We start from the raw sequence: 19,593 nt of genomic DNA, 5'->3' as shown, positions 1-19,593 counted from the left end.
ATTGTGCTGCAACTGTCTGTCTGTCAGGCAGGCAGGCAGGCAGGCAGGCCCTGTTCCGCTCCAACAGAAGGTGATGGCTCCTAGCTCTGCTGCGCTGCATTCCTCTGTCCTAACATCAGACACACAGGGATCTCTGTCATATCGATTCTATCTATAAGGCTTCTGCTTTTTACAGTAGTCCACCTGAGCCGTCCTGGCTGACTGGCTCCTTCCTGCCTATGGTTTGGAGATCCTTTGTTTCTGAACTGCAGCTGAACACCTGTCTGCCCTTCATTTTCAGAATAATGTTAATAATAATAACAACAAGCACAGACCATAGACAGTATGAATAATACTCGAACTCTGTTAGTTGAATAAAATGAATGCAAAATAGAATGTGAAGAGTTGTGTGTGACTTGTGATGCCCAGTAGAAGACCTTTTGGCAGCAGACATTGTAGGTGTACTAAGTATGAAACTAATGAAAGAGTATATCAATCTAGTTCATTGAGTTAATTTGATAGACACAGTTCGATTACACTATGATTGGACAGATCCATGTGGCAGCCAGGCATAGCATTAAGTCATCAAGTCCCGCTATCATTTCTTTTAGGCTCTAATAGTGTATTAGGGCATAGTAGTGTAGACTGTTTGTTCAGTGGGAGTAAAACCCTGACTGCCAGGCTCCGTTACCTGAAGCACAGGCATGTGAAGTCGGGGCTGAAATTCTACATGGAGGCAACAACACGCGGCAGTTCACGGCTTAGGGAACACATTCATCACGCCTGGGCTGTCACACACAGTGGGCATGACTTGCCGGTCAGAGAGCAACTACTGGGGAGGGTGTGTGGAGAGGCGTGTGTGTGTGTGTGTGACAATAATGGTGTCAAGCTCTCTGTCTGTCTTTATGTGTGTGTGTGTGTGTCTGTGGGTCATGGTGTCTATCTCTGCTGTGCGTGTGGTAAGAACGCTGGGGCATGAGGGTGAGAACTGTGTAATGGTGTGAGGTCGCTGAGGCCTCGGGCCTGCTCCGCTCTCTTGGGTGATAACTGGAGTTTACAGGAGAGATCCGGACACTGCGCCCTGGGTATATGGCTTGTTTATGGGGGTCACTGGCAGGAATTTGGACTGGTAGTATGAACCGGAGGGGCGAGATGTTCGGTCCATACCTGTGACAGCTCAACCTCAGACCCTTTTAACCCTCCACACCCACCATCCACCATAGATATGACTAACGGTCTGTTCCTGTGGCCCAGACCTGTATATTTAGGGTGGGTATCCATTCAAGTGTTCTGATGAGTAAGACATATATCCCCATTCCTGTTGCATTTTAGTGCCCACTGGGCTTGTCTATTCAATTCTGCTTCATGTATTCGACAGCACATACCAGAATTCCTGGACTGGTACTGTTATCATGCCACCAAGATATTTCAGGCTGTTCCAAAGAAAAGGTGCTGGATATAAGTCAAGTCTGAATGTTTAGACTGGCAGGGGTGAAAACACACCCCTCACACAGAACAGTGCCAGGTCTCTCTCTCTATGCCAGGAGACAGTTGTATTCTTCTGACATGTTCTCAATCATCATCTTTTCTCTATGGATTATACACTCTCTCCTTTTGTGTTTTATTGATAGAGTCAGGTATGAATGAAGGGGAGAGAGACAGAGGGGAAATGCAGTGTTGAAGAATGCCGGTTGGACTGGGATTCGATCCTACGCATGCAGGGAGATCATGTATGTGCTGGAGTTAGCAGCTGGAGTTAGCAGCCTTAACCATTCAACCATTATAGTCATTCTGAAGAGCTGGGTTGTGGGGTTTAGTCATGGTTTTAATGTCAACAGCCAGAAAGGGTTGCATTTGGTTGGCTTTTATTCTATGGTGTAATGTTTTATACCTGGACTGGAATTAAGAATGTCAAGGAAAGGAGAGAACACTTTCTCTTTCTGATTAGATCATTTTGTGGTTTTGTGGGACTTTGCCGATATTTAATGGGCAGTAACTAGAGAATCAGTTTGTGGCGTCTTTTCAAAATGCCTCTCGTTTATCTGTTTGGTCTCTGTTTTATGTGTGAGCTGCATTCCTCTGGCCGAGGAGATTGTCACTGTTGTGTGTCACTTGTCAAATCAAATTTCAAATGAAATTTTATTTGTCACATGCTTTGTAAAAAACTGATTAAATGCTAACCGTGAACTGCTTACTTACATGTCCTTCCCAACAATGCAGAGAGAAGGAAAATAGAGAAATCATAGAAAAGTAATAACACATAATAAAACTAATAATAAATACACAATGAGTAACAATAACTTGGCTATATACAAGAGGTACCAATAGGGAGTCAATATGCAGGCGTACGAGGTAATTGAGGTAGATATCTACATATAACCAGGCTGCAGGTAGCCTAGTGGTTAGAGCGTTGGGCCAGTCACCGAAAGGTTGCGCGATCGAATCCCCGAGCTGACAAGGTAAAAATCTGTTGTTCTGCCCCTGAACAAGGCAGTTAACCCACTGTTCCTAGGCCGTCATTGTAAATAAGTATTTGTTCTTAACCGACTTGCCTAGTTAAATAAAGGTAAAATAACTAGGAATGAAGTGACCTATAGTAAACAGTAGCAGCAGCGTATGTGATGAGAAAAAACGTTTGTTCAAAAAGGGTCAGTTCAGATAGTAAAATAGTTAACCAAAAAGCTACCTGAACTAACTATTTAGCAGTCTAATACAGTAGCTTGGGGATAGAAGCTGTTCAGGGTCCTGTTGGTTCCAGACTTGATGCATCGGTACCGCTTGCCGTGCGGTAGCAGAGAGAACAGTCTATGACTTGGGTGGCTGGAGTCTTTGACATTTGTTTTGTCAGGGACAGGTTCCTGAAAGCAATGGCATGCCCTGGCGTGGGGACATGGGGGTAGAGGGGGGAGAAATGTGACGGCATGGCAGGAATCTGAGACTGGCCCACATGCCAGTCAGCACGTCTCAGCCACCCCTCTCCTCCACCCTCCTCCTTTCTCCCCCTCTATCCAACTGATTGAGATCAAATGATTGGCATGCAGATGCAGCTTGGAAGAAACAGCATTCACAATTGACAGTGACAGTGGTTTATTTTCAAATTAGGTAGTCCTAATTTGGTGTTTTAGGGTATTAAAAATGTAAATGTTTATTTGAGCCAATATGTTTAGACATAGGCAGACGTTGCATTTGGAGGATGCATTTTATTAAAATGTTTTCAATAGGCTACTTGCCGATACATACTTGATGTCATAAAAAAAATAGCTATTTTTATTTCTTATGACATCATCAAAACGCATCCTCCAAATGCAATGTCTGCCTATGCTTAAACATATTGGCTCAAATAAATGTTTCCATTTTTAATACCCTCAAACACCATCACTGTCAATCGTGAATGATAATTCTTCCAAGCTGCACCTACATGCCAACCATTTGACCTCAATCAGTTTCATGATGATATGCATTTTGATCTTCTTGAATGATGTAAGTAACCTACTGTATTTTCCACATATTTTGCCTAGTGGCGCGCACTTTTGAGATTTGGCGCATGAGAAAAAAATGTGTTCATTCATCCTAAAATGTACAAAATTACAGTAATGTTATACCACGCTATTATATTTGGTTTGTTATGTAGAATATTAATGAATCATTAAATGATGTTGTGAGACATTGATTCAGCTTTGATCTAAACTGTATTAAACAAGCATCATTGCATTCTAAGAAGTTGCGGAGGGTCACTCCACTGCACTCCTGCAGCGCAACACCCCTGATCCAATCCCAAAGCGTGTGAACTAACATTTTCCTCCTCCTTCCTCCTCAGCAGATCCAGTCCCATTCATTGGGTTCTATTGATAGTAACCTCTCTGCTCTCAGCCAAAACTGTGCCTTGTGTCTGTTTTTAGGTCTGACAGTCTGCAGCCTACATTTTGTTTGTGTGCTCAGGTTATCTTTTTTTGTTCCGTATGCATCCTGTAGCATAGTGGGTGGAAGTGTTCTCTGATTAGCTTTGAGATCCATGATAAATAGAGGTCAGAACAGGGCATTTGCCAACAGGGTTAAGACATGAACTGTAAGATTTCTCACAAATCATTGTCTTCAAGAATTCCACGCATTCATTTTGCTTCTATACTCAAATATTTGTGCACTTATCTACGTAGGCTACTTGTTGACAGCAGAGTTTTTGACCAGCTCTTGGGAGTGTTCTTCTGTAATGGATTTAGTGTGTTGACAATGTGTTGACAAGTCTCCGACTCCTCGGCCAAGCGTTTAGTTTTGCTTCGCTTTGATATCTTTGTTAGCATGCTGTAGCTCTGCTTCATGCAAAGAGAGAGGAGGGGAGATGGAGAACTTGAATGCCAATCACAAAAGCCTGCTGGGGTTTTGAAGGCTCGAAAGGAACCTTGACTAGTGTGGACCTGCCTTTATCCTTTTCAACTCTGTGTAACACACTGTAAGAACTACTTTAGAGTTACTATGTTCGATGTGCGTACAGTATATTTACGTTTGAAAGGAGACTGGTATCTAAAGCAATGTTATCTAATAAGGCAAGGACATACATTCAATATCTGCTCAAGGAAGGACACTGCAAGGACTCCGTGATATACGTTTGAAATTTTATCTATTGTGGAAATAGATAAACTTTTTTCCAATCAATGCACAACAACCGAGTATCACAACCGCAATGAACATTCATTCACAACAACACCATTTTGTCCAATACAGTAATCAAAACTAGTGATGCACCGATATTACATTTTTGGCCGATACCGATATCCAATATTTTCCTTGACAAAAAAAACCCAATACTGATACCGATAACCGACATAAAAACATTTTGCTGCCTTTTAAGCATTCTTGTATAGTTAACATACACACATGAACGCAGCGGTCTAAGGCACTGCATCTCAGTGCAAGAGGCGTCACTACAGTCCCTGGTTCGAATCCAGGCTGTATCACATCCGGCCGTGATTGGGAGTCCCATAGGGCGGTGCACAAATGTCCCAGCGTCGTCCAGGTTTGGCCTGGGTAGGCCTTCATTGTAAATAATAATTTGCTCTTAACTGACTTGCCTAGTTAAATAAAGGTTACACTCACACACACACACACCACTGACCAAAAAGTTATTTTGTGGCATTTATGTATGTCCCCATTACCAGTAAAACATAATCAAAACCTATTTCTTTCACTTACTTGCTGTGCTGTTTTGCTGTTCATTTGTTCAGTCGTTTCATTCTCAACCAGGATTTCTCCGTTTGGGTCTTTGTGTGTAAAAAAATGTGTCAATTAAGCTTGTTGACCAATAAGAACCTGAATATGACTGCATGTCTAATAATAATTCAACGCGTTCATATTTTTTTTACGTAGTTATTACACATTGATTACGCTATCACTCGTATTTCATATGTCACAACGATTCGTTGATACATATGCTATGATGATGGTAAAGTTGTCTCGCGCACCTACAGTGCTGGTCATAAAAAAAGCTAGCTAGCTCATGGATGCAAACAATGTTCTTCCCCAAAAACATAGCAAAACGACAATCTGTTTCAGTAGCTAGCTAACGATATAGATAGGTGTCATCATCTAAACCCTCATTTATAAGACAGTTCTTATTTGATTAATGGTGGTCGGACCCATCTATGTGAAGCTAGCCACAATAAGGATTAGCCACAACAGTGGACTTTGCGGTTGGCCTTCAAAATAAAGGTATGTCATAATTCTACTATTTGTATTAATTTGATCACTGTCAATGACAAACGTATATTTTGATGGCAATACGCAAATTCCGCTATTGTGCCCAATCCTTATTGTGGCTACCTTCACAATACATAACCCGGATTTGTCGAGCTTCACTAGCCAGATGAAGCTAGCTGGCTGCTTATAACGTTAGCTTTGGGCAACAGGGTTAAGTAACTGGCTAGCTATTTATTTTTCATCAAATGAAGTTCAATTTCAAAAGTAGAACAACTAGTGGAAACCTAGCTAATACTTACTCACAAGGATTCCTAAATCATTGCTAAGAAGAATGAAAATGACTGTAGTTTTTACTGGTCATTGTTTTCAGGCCGGTTATATTGGTGCTAGCTAGGTACCAAGCTAAAGCTAGCTACCCCAGAAGTTGCGGTCGAACAAATTATGCTTTATTACCGATGCGGTATTGAAAACACACTGTTCGTGGCCGGTGTTTGCTTGTTTGCAAACTTTTTTGTAAAGATTTGACAGTGCTACTGTATCTTTTTTGACACGCAAAGACCCAAACGGCATTCCATAGTATGTATGTCGTGAAGCTAATAGCACTGACGCCACTACTGTGTAACTCCGGTAGGGCAACATCTGAAAAATAGCGCACTTGGTAGTGTGTACCGGTGCTCAACCAGTCGGTGAAAGCCAACATCACCCACGACAGAGAACGGTTCATTATCAAGGGCAATGAATTCCATTATCTTGACTTTAATGGATTTCGACTTTGAGTTGTCTCGCTGACATTTTCTTACTCTTTCAAATGACTGCTCGACTTGTTGACTGCTCGATCCACACAGCAGACATTGTGGGCTAGGTTAGGAATGCTGTGTTGCATGTGTAGCGCAACATTTAAGTGGCGTCATTACGTCATGTACCTACGTTATATATGTATGCACGTCAGCTTTGACATCGGTTTTGCACATCAGCGTTAAACTAGACATTGGCCGATACCGATGTTGACATTTTTAGCTAATATTAGCTGATTCTGATATGTTCACCGATATATCATGCATCCCTAATCAAAACAAATAAGAAACTGGATAGCCAATAAAAATAATTGAGTGCACTCAATTATCAGTCCAGTTCCTACCACAATGTACCAGTCAAATATCCCTCTATAGAGATGAGGCGACAATGATGATTGTAGAAGTTGTAGGTGATGAGCAAAGTAGTTTGTAGAAGGTGGCGCTGGTGCCATGGAATTGAAAGTGGGGTACAAAAAAGTCTGTACAGAATAATCAATTATTCAATCTCTTACTTTTATCAGCAACAGTCTCAGTAACTGTTCTGTAATAACTTTTTTTTTTTTACATATAGAGGTCTCAAAATGACTTACAGATTATGTTGCAAAACCAGCCGAGCGCCATTACTGTTCAATCACTCTCCTACAAAGAAATGGTAGGAGGTAGCGATAGCAAATGCAAAATATGCAAAACGTTCCAAAATAAAATGACCGGCGCTACATCATCAGTTTTATAGCATACATGCTTATGTCAATATCCTGACTGGTTTTAGATCGTAAATATTATTTACACTTTTGTTATTCATCAAGACAGGAATATAATTTAGCTAGCATAAAGCTAACTCGCCAGGATCCTCCGTTCATAAGCATCAATGGAAAAGACATCCTAATTCCATTCTGGTTCAGCTTACTCTGATTATCTAAGCACTTGATTCTTATGTACTAGTAAATTTATACTTTACAACTTGGTTTCCAGTAAGTTATTCAAGTTATCAATGGCCAATATTTCTAGGTTTCTTTCTGGTGTACAGTTCACAGTTTGTGGGCGCTCTCTCCAAAGGAAAGAGGAAAAAATAGTAAGATGAAAGTGACAGTAAAATATATTGAGACTCTGAGGGTGGCCAACAAACTCCCAACCCATACAATTAATGTAAAGAGTTATCGACTGTCTGAGGGTAAAAAAAAAATGTTAGGGACTGCCATAAAAAACATGGGCTACATCTACAAAAGGCAGCCAGTTTTAAAGCAGGACCTTTTTTTGTAAATATTTAGATAGTTTTCATGCAGTATGTAAAGCTAATGTTTGCATACTCTTTTCCGTTTCTCACTCATGCTTTAGGATCTCTGCCAATAATAAAATCTTTTGGAAATAATTTCAGCTTAAAGCCTTAAAATTAAGTCACCTATTTAGGGGACTTTGAGCGGTTCTGGACCGGTTCCGACCAACGTTTTTGTGTACCGAGGGCTCTGTGAATGGCACAACTTCAATTATTGTGCACTCCGTGACGGCTCTGGTAGTCCCGCTTCACATGCCATTCTCACCTATTATCTGACATGCAGTATGGGAAATATAACACACCATTTGCATAGGGAGCGACACATCACATTTTCTGGCCTATCCAGACAAAGGACAAACTTCCCTGGCTGTGAACCTCACAGCTCCGCTTACAATATGGCATATCAAATCACATTTAATTTGTCACATGCGCCGAATACAAGTGTAGACCTTACAGTGAAATGCTTACTTACGAGCCCCTAAACGACAGTGCAGTTTAAAAAATATGGATAAGAATTAGAGATAAAAGTAACAAGTAATTAAAGAGGAGCAGTAAAAAATAACAAAATATACAGGGGGTGCCAGTACATAGTCAATGTGCGGGGGCTTACTTACAAGCCCTTAAAGTGCAGTTCAAGAACAGTTAATAAAATATTTACCAAATAAACGTAAGTAAAAAATAATAAAAAGTAACACAATAACAAAAAAATAACGAGGCTATGTACAAGGGGTACCGGTACCGAGTCGATGTGCGGGGGTACAGGTTAGTTAAGGTAATTTGTACATGTAGGTAAGGGTGAAGTGACGATGCATAGATAATAAACAGCGAGTAGCAGCAGTGTACAAAACAAATGGAGGGGGGGTCAATGTAAATAGTCCGGTGGCCATTTGATTAATTGTTCAGCAGTCTTAAGGCTTGCGGATAGAAGCTGTTAAGGAGCCTTTTGGTGGTCCTAGACTTGACTCTCTGGTACCGCTTGCCATGACTTGGGTGACTAGTGTCTCTGACAATTTTTTGGGCTTTCCTCTGACACTGCCTATTGTATAGGTCCTGGATCGCAGGAAGCTTGGACCCAGTGATGTACTGGGCTGTACGCACTACACTCTGTAGCGCCTTACGGTCAGATGCCCAGCAGTTTCCATACCAGGCGGTGATGCAACCGGTCAGGATGCTCTTGATGGTGCTGCTGTAGAACCTTTTGAGGATCTGGGGACCCATGCCAAATCTTTTCAGTCTCCTGAGGGGAAAAATGTGTTGTCATGCCCTCTTCACGACTGTCTTGGTGTGTTTGGACCATGATTGTTCGTTGCTGATGTGGACACCAAGGAACTTGAAACTCTCGACCCGCTCCACTACAGCCCCGTCGATGTTAATGGGGGCCTGTTCCGCCAGCTTTTCCTGTAGTCCACAATCAGCTCCTTTGTCATGCTCACATTGAAGGAGAGGTTGTTGTCCTGGCATCACACTGCCAGGTCTCTGACCTCCTCCCTATAGGCTGTCTCATCGTTGTCGGCGATCAGGCCTACCACTGTTGTGTCATCAGCAAACTTAATGATGGTGTTGGAGTCGTGTTTGGCCACACAGTCGTGGGTACACACCCCTGAGGGGCCCCAGTGTTGAGGATCAGAGTGGCAGACGTGTTGTTGCATACCCTTACCACCAGGAGGCGGTCCGTCAGAAAGTCCAGTTGCAGAGGGAGGTGTTTAGTCCCAGGGTCCTTAGCTTAGTGATGAGCTTTGTGGGCACTATGGTGTTGAACGCTGAGCTGTAGTCAATGAACAGCATTCTAACGTAGGTGTTCCTTTTGTCCAGATGGGAAAGGGCAGTGTGAAGTGCGATTGAGATTCCGTCATCTGTGGATCTGTTGTGGCGGTATGCGAATTGGAGTGGGTCTAGGGCATCCAGGAGAAGGCTGTTGATGTGAGCCATGACCAGCCTTTCAAAGCACTTCATGGCTATCGATGTGAGTGCTACGGGGCGGTAATCATCTAGGCAGGTTACCTTCGCTTCCCTGGGCACAGGGACTATGGTGGTCTGCTTGAACTTGTAGGTATTACAGACTCGGTCAGGGAGAGGTTGAAAATGTTAGTGAAGACACTTGCCAGTTGGTCCGCGCATGCTTTGAGTACAGGTCCTGGTAATCCATCTGGCCCCGCGGCTTTGTGAATGTTGAGGTCTTGCTCACATTGGCTACCGAGAGCGTTATCACACAGTCGTCCAGAACAGCTGGTGCTCTCGTGCATGCTTCAGTGTTGCTTGCCTCGAAGCAAGCATAAAAGGCATTTAGCTCATCTGGTAGATTCGCGTCACTGGGCAGCTGGCGTCTGGGTATCCCTTTGTAGTCCGTAATAGTTTTCAAGCCCTGCCTCATCCGACCAGCGTCAGAGCCGGTGTAGCAGGATTCAATATTTATCCTGTATTGACGCTTTGCTTGTTTTTATGATTTGTCTGAGGGCATAGCGGGATTTCTTATAAGCGTCCGGATTAGTGTCCCTTCCTTGAAAGCGGCAGCTCTAGCCTTTAGCTCAATGCGGATGTTGCCTGTAATCCATGGCTTCTGGTTGGGATATGTACGTACGGTCACTGTGGGGACGACGTCGTCAATGCACTTATTGATGAAGCTGGTGACTGAGGTGGTATTCTCCTCAATGCCATTGGATGAATCCCGGAACATATTCCAGTCTGTGCTAGCAAAACAGTCCTGTAGTGTAGCATCCGCGTCATCTGACCACTTCCATATTGAGCGAGTCACTGGTACTTCCTGCTTTAGTTTTTGCTTGTAAGCAGGAATCATGAGGATAGAATGATCAGATTTGCCAAATGGAGGGTGGGGGAGAGCTTTGTATGCATCTCTGTGTGTGGAGTTAAGGTGGTCTAGAGTTTTTTTTTCTCCTCTGGTTGCACATGTGACATGCTTGTAGAAATTAGGTAAGTTTGCCTGCATTAAAGTGCCTGGCCACTAGGAGCGCCGTTTCTGGATGAGCATTTTCTTGTTTGCTTATGGCCTTATAGAGTTGGTTGAGTGCAGCCTAAGTGCCAACATCGGTCTGTGGTTGTAAATAGACGGCTACGAATAGTACAGATGAGAACTCTCTTGGTAGATAGTGTGGTCTATAGCTCATCTTAAGGTACTCTATCTACTAAGGCGAGCAATACCTCAAAATGTCTTTAATATTAGACATCGCGCACCAGTTGTTATTGACAAATAGACACACCCCCACCCCTCATCTTACCAGACTCTGTTCTGCCGGTGCATGGAAAATCCCGCCAGCTCTATATTATCCGTGTTGTCGTTCAGCCACGACTCGGTGGAATATAATTTGTACTGTGTACTTCAGCTTGTGTCCTCAAAAGTGACTACACCTTAGCAATGCCTAACAATTTTTTTACAGAAAAGTGATATTTTAATCTTTCTGGCAGTGTAAGCATTGCTAGGTAATGTTTATGGCCCTCTCATGATAAATAATTACATTTGGGTATGCCTATTTCGGCAGAAATCTAAATTTTGACATTACATTTAACTAATCACAGAAGTGGGGGTGGGGGTGGTCAGGTGTGTTTGTTTACACTGCGGTTGTCACGTGCCGTGTGGTCTGATGTCGTAAGTTCTAATTCCAAACTGGGCAAAGGCAATGTCATCCACCACAAAGACAGCTTTGACTGTTGAAAAAAGCAGCTTCTAATTCTATTCAATCGAACTGAAGCAACCCGCTCTTGAGCTCTGATGATGATGGCGAGATAGGAACATTGAGTGTGGAAACATAGCCATGAGGGCCTTAGAGATAGGGTAGTGTACACTGGGGGAAGGATAAGTCATGTTCATCATCAGGTGCTCTTGTGTAGCCTGTGTTGTCTGATGGTAGAGATATCGTTTCGGAGGGCCGGAAGGGTGGGTGTTTTAGAAGCACCTGCAGCAGTTTCATCCACTCCACACAGGTCTTGTTGAGCCTTGGTAATATGCGACTGTTGTATTTTACTGTACCATACTACACTGAACAAAAATATCAACGCAACATGTAAAGTGTTGGTGCCATTTTTCATGAGCTAAAATAGAATATCCCAGAAATGTTTCATACGCACAAAAAGCTTATTTCTCTCAAATGTTGTGTACAAATTTGTTTACATCCCTGTTAGTGAGCATTTTGCCTTTGCCAAGATGATCCATCCACCTGACAGGTGTGGCATATAAAGAAGCTGATTAAACAGCATGATCATTACACAGGTGCACCTTGTGCTGGGGACAATAAAAGGCCACTCTAAAATGTGCAGTTTTGTTACACAACACAATGCCACAGATGTCTCAAGTTTTGAGGGAGCATGCAATTGGCATGCTGACTGCAGGAATGTCCACCAGAACTGTTGCCAGAGGATTTAATGTTCATTTCTCTACCATAAGCCGCATCCAACGTCATTTTAGAGAATTTGGCAGTATTTCCAACGGCCTCACAACCATAGACCACGTGTAACCACGCGAGCCCAGGACCTCCACATCCGGATTCTTTACCTATGGGATTGTCTGAGACCAGCCACCTGGACAGCTGATGAAACTGGGTTTCCACAACCAAAGAATTTCTGCACAAAAAAACGGTCATAAACCATCTCGGAAGCCCATCTGCATGCTCGTCATCCTCAACAGGGTCTTGACCTGACTGCAGTTTGGCGTCGTAACCGACTTCAGTGGGCAAATGCTCACCTTTGATGGCCACTGGCATGCTAGAGAAGTGTGCTCTTCACGGATGAATCCCGGGTTTGAACTGTACTGGGCAGATGGCAGACAGAGTGTATGGTGTCATGTGGGTGAGCAGTTTGCTGATGTCAATGTTGTAAACGGAGTGCCCCATGGTGGCGGTGGGGTTATGGTATGGGCAGGCATAAGCTACGGACAATGAACACAATTGCATTTTGTCAATGGCAATTTGAATACACAGAGATACCATGACGAGATCCTGAGGCCTGTTGTCGTGTCATTCATCCGCAGCCGTCACCTCATGTTTCATTATGATAATGCACGGTCCCATGTCGCAAGGATCTGTACAGAATTCCTGGAAGCTGAACATATCCCAGTTCTTCCATGGCCTGCATACTCACCAGACATGTCACCCATTGAGCATGTTTGGGATGCTCTGGATTGATGTGTACGACAGCACGTTCCAGTTCCCGCCAATATCCATTGTTGCATTTTGTATTTTTGCCGGAGGTACAGTAGAGTAGATTATTGTTGTTGACGTGATTGTGCTCCGGCCTTCACGTAAAAGGAAACGGAGTATTGTCTGTGGCTGAGGCTCAGCCTTCTGCCAAGTCTGAGCTGGTGTTGGTGGACCAAGGCCCAGGAAACCACAGCGTTTTGAACCAACCACTTCTAATGCCAGAATCCATTAACAATATGGTTGCTTGTAGCCCTCTGTTTAACACTGCTCTGCTCTTTGTGCTAATATTGTTTTCAGCTCTTCCATGTGGCCTACATCCTCATCAAGTTTGCCAACGCCCCTCGACCTGACCTATGGGTCCTGGAGCGCTCCCTGGACCATGGGAAAACCTATGCTCCATGGCAGTACTTTGCTCGTAAGTATTACTGTTTTATTTTCCCATTCATACGTGTCTGCTATGCTGGTGCTTCTCAAGGCTCTTGGTTGGGTCTGGTAGTCAGCTTTTGCAGGACTTGAAAACTGTGGAAACAGTTGAAAACTGTGTTGATATAAGTTATTGAACCAATGAGATGACCTGTCGTCCAGGACATGTTGAGATTGTGTTGCTGCTTAATGCAACCTAGAGGGAATTGACAAACATTATAGATTGTGATGAAATACCTTCGAAGTGGAAAGGATTTGTGAAGTCCAATGAAAAATGTGCTGTTCTCCAGAACTGTAATCCTAGTACTTACCATAAGTGCAAAGAGCTTGGTTTATAAGTGACTTATGATCCAGTCAGTAGGCCTGCCCTCTCCAATATACTGTACCTCCCCATACACAAGCTCACCAGCCTGCTCTTAAAGTGAAGACATGCTCCGTCCCTGTGAGGCACCTTTCCAGCAGAAACAGCTGTGCCTTATATCTCCTTCTTTAATTTCATTTTATGCTTTTCTTTGTCTTCTTCTCCTTAATCTCTCTCTCGCTCTCTCGCTCTCTCTCGCTCTCTCTCTTGATCTCTCTCTCTCTTGATCTCTCTCTCTCTCTTGATCTCTCTCTCTCTCTCTCTGGAAAATGTATACATTCCTAGCTCTCAATATTTTATGGTCTTTGATTCTTGGTATATTTATTTTCAAACAAATGGCACCGATATTTTTTACTTTTCCGAGAATAGGCCTTCCAACAGACAAAACCCTTGGAGCCCTCAGAGAGTGTGTGCGCTTTTCTGGCTTTTCTGTTTATAACCAGCAATATGAAACACATGAATATGGTATAACTCAGTCAGTGGTTTGTAATACTGCTCAATGTCAAAGAGGAATAAACCGGATTGCATTTATTATACACTACCAATCAAAAGTTGGGGGTCACTTACAAATGTCCTTGTTTTTGAAAGAAAAGCACACTTTTTTGTCCATTAAAATAACATAAAATTGATCAGAAATACAGTGTATACATTGTTAATGTAGTAAATAACTATAGTAGCTGGAAAAGGCTGATTTTTTATGGAATATCTACATAGGTGTACAGAGGCCCATTATCACCAACCATCACTCCTGTGTTCCAATGGCACGTTGTGTTAGCTAATCCAAGTTTATCATTTTAAAAGGCTAATCGATCATTAGAACACCCTTTTGCAATTATGTTAGCACAGCTGAAAACTGTCCTGATTTAAGAGACAATAAAACTGGCCTTCTTAAGACTAGTTGAGCATCTGGAGCATCAGCATTTGTGGGTTCGATTACAGGCTCAAAATGGCCAGAAACAAAGTACTTTCTTCTGAAACTCGTCAATCTATTCTTGTTCTGAGAAATGAGGGCTATTCCATGCGAGAAATTGGCAAGAAACTGAAGATCTCGTACAGCGCTGTGTACTACTTCCTTCACAGAACAGCGCAAACTGTCTCTAACCAGAAAAGAAAGAGGAGTGGGAGGCCCCAGTGCACAACTGAGCAAGAGGACAAGTACATTAGAGTGTTTGAGAAAACAGACGCCTCACAAGTCCTCAACTGGCAGCTTCATTTAATAGTACCCGCAAAACACCAGTCTCAACGTCAACAGTGAAGAGGCGACTCCGGGATGCTGGCCTTCTAGGTAGAGTTGCAAAGAAAAATCCATATCTCAGACTGGCCAATAAAAAGAAAAGATTAAGATGGGCAAAAGAACACAGACACTGGACAGAGGAAGATTGGAAAAAAGTGTTATGGACAGACAAATCTAAGTTTGAGGGGTTTGGATCACAAAGAAGAACATTTGTGAGACGCAGAAAAAATGAAAAGATGCTGGAGGAGTGCTTGACGCCATCTGTCAAGCATGTTGGAGGCAAGGTGATGGTCTGGGGGTGCTTTGGTGGTGGTAAAGTGGGAGATTTGTACAGGGTAAAAGGGATCTTGAAGAAGGAAGGCTATCACTCAATTTTGCAACGCCATGCCATACCCTCTGGACGGCGCTTAACTGGAGCCAATTTCCTCCTACAACAGGACAATGACCCAAAGCACAGCTCCAAACTATGCAAGAACTATTTAGGGAAGAAGCAGTCAGCTGGTATTCTGTCTATAATGGAGTGGCCAGCACAGTCACCGGATCTCAACCCTATTGAGCTGTTGTGGGAGCAGCTTGACCGTATGGTACGTAAGAAGTGCCCATCAACCCAATCCAACTTGTGGGAGGTGCTTCAGGAAGCATGGGGTGAAATCTCTTCAGAATAACTCAACAAATTGACAACTAGAATGCCAAAAGTCTGCAAGGCTGTAATTTCTGCAAATGGAGGATTCTTTGACGAAAGCAAAGTTTGAAGGACACAATTATTATTTCAATAAAAAATTATTATTTATCATTACCTTGTTCAAGTCTTGACTATATTTCCTATTAATTTTGCAACTCATCTCGTATGTTTTCATGGAAAACAAGGACATTTCTAAGTGACCCCAAACTTTTGAACGGTAGTGTATATTATGCTTGAGGTTGTCATGCAGTTTCCACACCGAGTTGTTGCTGTCTTGTCGATAAAGGAGATCAGATTGTCTTATCAGTGGACAGGGTGGGAATAGCTCAGATAACCTAGTATCCACATGTGGAAATCAGCAGTCAGTAGAAGCTTGTAAAGGATGCTTAAACAATTGTTTTGCCAAATCTGATTTGAAAAGAGGTTACTGTACTTACCATGACAGCAAGGTTGGGAGACGCCTCTGTAGCCACAGGCATCGATAGGACACAGGTTCAAATTTTGATTTAGTGAGACATGTGAACAGGGTAAAAGAGGACACCAAGACATTGATGAAGCATTGGAATGTACTGCCGCACCAGAGCGCTACAAAGGGCCAGGGGGCTACAGTAATGGAAATAATCAGAAGAATTTTGAGGAAGTCTCTTAGAAACATAGCTTTACAGTTGGCCCCTTATAAAGAGATGATAGTGGTTGACATGTCACTCTGTTTGTTCTTTTCAGATTCTAAAAGGGAGTGCATTGAGAGGTTTGGCAAAGAACCAAATGGACGCGTAGTCCGAGATGATGACCAGATCTGCACCACAGAGTACTCAAAGATCGTTCCATTGGAGAATGGAGAGGTGAGAAACTCACTGAATGGGAACATAAGATTGTCACAATGTTGAATCCTGTAAAATGTGCCAAAAGACGACTACTTCTAAAGAGTGATGGGGATATTTGTGTCTGAGTAATGTTGTTGTTGTCCAGATTGTGGTGTCCCTGGTCAACGGTCGCCCGGGCTCTAAGAACTTCACCTATTCTCCAGTGCTGAGAGATTTCACCAAGGCCACCAACATCCGCCTGCACTTCCTCAGGACCAGCACTCTGTTGGGGCACCTCATCTCCAAGGCCCAGAGGGACCCCACTGTCACACGCAGGGTGAGTCACACAAAAGGCACCCAATTCACTTCATTTCATTACAGTTCAGATCAGTTTAATTCAATTTACTTCAATTTTACCAACCCCCTCAGGGGTAACAAGGAATGCATCATCAGCAGAGCACAAACCCACAATGACATGGTCTCACACCAACCTGTTATGTTGAGCCTACCTTCTGCCTCATTGCCCAATGTGACAAGATGTAGCCCCTATCAGCACCTTTCTGCTGACACAAACACACTGACCTGATTTCTCTCTCGCTGCACATTCCTTCCTCCTGGTCGGGGCTCCCTGCCAGAGGTGTCTGTCCAGTCTTCACCTGGGTAATTCCCTCTACACACAGAGAGAGAATGTGAAGACTGGTCCAGACAGCTCCCCGGGTGCTGCAGGAACACGCTTCAGTAACACAGCCCAGTGTGGGACGACACGCGCAGACAGACAGGCGCACACACACACACACACACACACACACACACACACACACACGTTTTTAGAGCAAGTGTGTACAGTATGAGGCCATTGTGAAGTGCAGCACAGAACCCATACAGGAACGCTGTTCACCAGTTAGGGTGTATATGAATCAAAACCAACATGTTTATGCTCTAAGAGCAGTGCCCCACAAGAGAGACTCTAGGGTCCTGTAGAAGCTGGGCTGACAGACAGAGGCTGAAACAGTGGAGAAGGGGATACCTAGTCAGTTGCACTACTGAATGCATTCAACCAAAATGTGTCTTCCTCATTTAACCCAACCCCTCTGAACCAGAGAGGTACAGGGGGCTGCCTTTAATCAACATCCACGTCATCGCCCAGGGAACAGTTGTTGTTAAGGTTTATCTGCCTTGCAGATTCTTCCACCTTTGCCGGCTCGAGGATTCGAACCAGCGACCTTTCGGTTACTGGCCCAACGCTGTTAACCGATAGGCTACCTGCCGTTGATATACCGTATAAGATAGGCCTACCTGTATAACTCCAGCTTCAATTATGCTAGTGAGCGTCTGTGGCCTTGGCTATGACTAAAACCAAAGAACCCAATGTAACTCACCTCAGCTGCGTTGGCAGACTGTCTGGGTTTGTTTAGGTGAGGTTGATATGTGGTGTATCGGATAGAGCAGATGGTTGTTGGTCTTGCTACAGTGTTCCGACGGTGTTGTCCCCTCTGCGTTGTTGACAGTATTACTACAGCATCAAAGACATCAGTGTCGGGGGACGCTGCGTTTGTCACGGCCACGCGGAGGTGTGTGGGGGGCGTAACCAAGGAAAACCCAATCGGTGAGTAGTTTACATCTTTCATACTCGTTTTTACCTGCTTCTTTGTTTACTGTTTCATTCTCCAGAAACATATACTTGTCTGTTGTTGTTTATACTTACAGTTGAATCCGTTACCTTTCATTCATTCATACTGTAGCCTATTGGACATGGGCCTTAATTAAGTGTATAAAAGTTCCCCAAAACAAAAACAGAGGATTCATTGAGTAGTTCAGTATGACAAATTATTACTGTAGTTTATTTGTCATTTACAGGGGTGAATGGATGTGCTGTGGTTAGCGGGTTGTAAAGCGTATGGGGGATGAGGTTAACTGGAAAAAGTGTTGTTTTAACTTAAGAGCACAGTGATAGCATCTGTGTCTGAGGTTGAAAAGATAGCTCTGGATTTGGTAGAAAGGAAATGACTTCATCTGTTTGTTTCCTGGCATTGCCATTGTAAAAGGCACCATGTTGTTTTAGATATCCTGATTAGTAGTGATTGTGATTGTGATGTAAACCATTGGCAAGAGGCCAAGATGATGTCCTTATGGAGTTGATGTATTTTATGGGCAATGAAAAACAATAAGGGTCAATGACATCATACTGTAGTTTGACAGTGAATGATTGATCTAACCATAGTGGCTTCATTCACTTTGGAAGGGACTTTACGGTTTCACACCCTGCATCAAGGTCCATCTAAAATTGAGTGAACAGTCACCAGATGCTTCTTATTGATGATATACTGTAGGCTACTCCCTTTATTCAATTGAAAGTCGTAAACATGAAAGAATGATGCAGGAAACCCAGTCTCTTCTTTTCTACACCTGTCTTTAGGCTACAGTGCGAGTGCGAACACAACACCTGTGGTGAGTCATGTGACCGCTGCTGTCCAGGGTTCAATCAGAAGCCATGGCGTGCTGCTACGACAGACAGTCCCAACGAGTGCCAACGTGAGTACCACACTCCACCCTCCTCTCTTTGCCACCCTCACCTTCCTCTCTTTGCTTTGTGCCAATGTGTTCCAAACCAAGCACAGTTTGGTCGGGGGTTGGCATGAGAGTGTGAAAAGGGCAGGGGCGCAACTTTGGTTTTTGAAGTAGGGGGGGACATCATTTTTTTATAATTTTTTTTATCTAGTCGGATGAACACTCCAAACAGCCTACCCGCCTGCTCGGGAGACGTCCGCATGGTCCTAATGCACACCTTTGCCTCGTTTTGTATCACATTCCAATGATAAAACTGAGGGGGACATAAATGCAATTTCCGAATGAGGGGTGACATGAAAGTTGTGACCCTGGAAAAGGGTTTAACTGTTCTCTGCTTTCTCCTTTGTCATGAATGTGTTTCAATGACACTGCTTAAGAAAGTACAGCCACAGAATGTCTTCATTACGGTTCTCCCACCACCTCCTCTACCACATTAGCTTCGGTGCTTAATGCCCTGATATGGTGTTGGAACTAGGAAGGCGCCTAAGCAAACTGTTAAGAGAATTACTCATGTGGTATGTGTGTGATGTACTGCACTGCATGCAGTCTACTGTAGCTAGCCCAGCGCCAATACTACTGTCCTCTACACAGCCACTCAGTCAGTCAGTTCCAATGCCAGCTGGTTCCTAATTGCCCTG

The 19,593-nt window shown here is 43.5% G+C and overlaps 1 protein-coding gene across 3 annotated transcripts in view; it reads left to right on the top strand.

Moving 5' to 3' along the window:
* Positions 1–19,593, top strand: part of LOC115169663 (laminin subunit alpha-3) — a 97,129-nt gene that overhangs the window by 15,924 nt on the left and 61,612 nt on the right. For all 3 annotated transcript variants that reach the window (XM_029725521.1, XM_029725520.1, XM_029725519.1), the window contains exons 3-7: positions 13,182–13,299; positions 16,308–16,426; positions 16,554–16,724; positions 17,896–17,993; positions 18,804–18,919. In XM_029725521.1, coding sequence (XP_029581381.1) covers positions 13,182–13,299; positions 16,308–16,426; positions 16,554–16,724; positions 17,896–17,993; positions 18,804–18,919 — 622 coding nt within the window. The remainder of the gene's footprint in view (positions 1–13,181; positions 13,300–16,307; positions 16,427–16,553; positions 16,725–17,895; positions 17,994–18,803; positions 18,920–19,593) is intronic.

Source organism: Salmo trutta, chromosome 31 (genome assembly GCF_901001165.1).
Source record: "Salmo trutta chromosome 31, fSalTru1.1, whole genome shotgun sequence".
Lineage (NCBI taxonomy): Eukaryota > Metazoa > Chordata > Actinopteri > Salmoniformes > Salmonidae > Salmo > Salmo trutta.
This window is presented reverse-complemented; position numbering and strand designations above follow the sequence as displayed.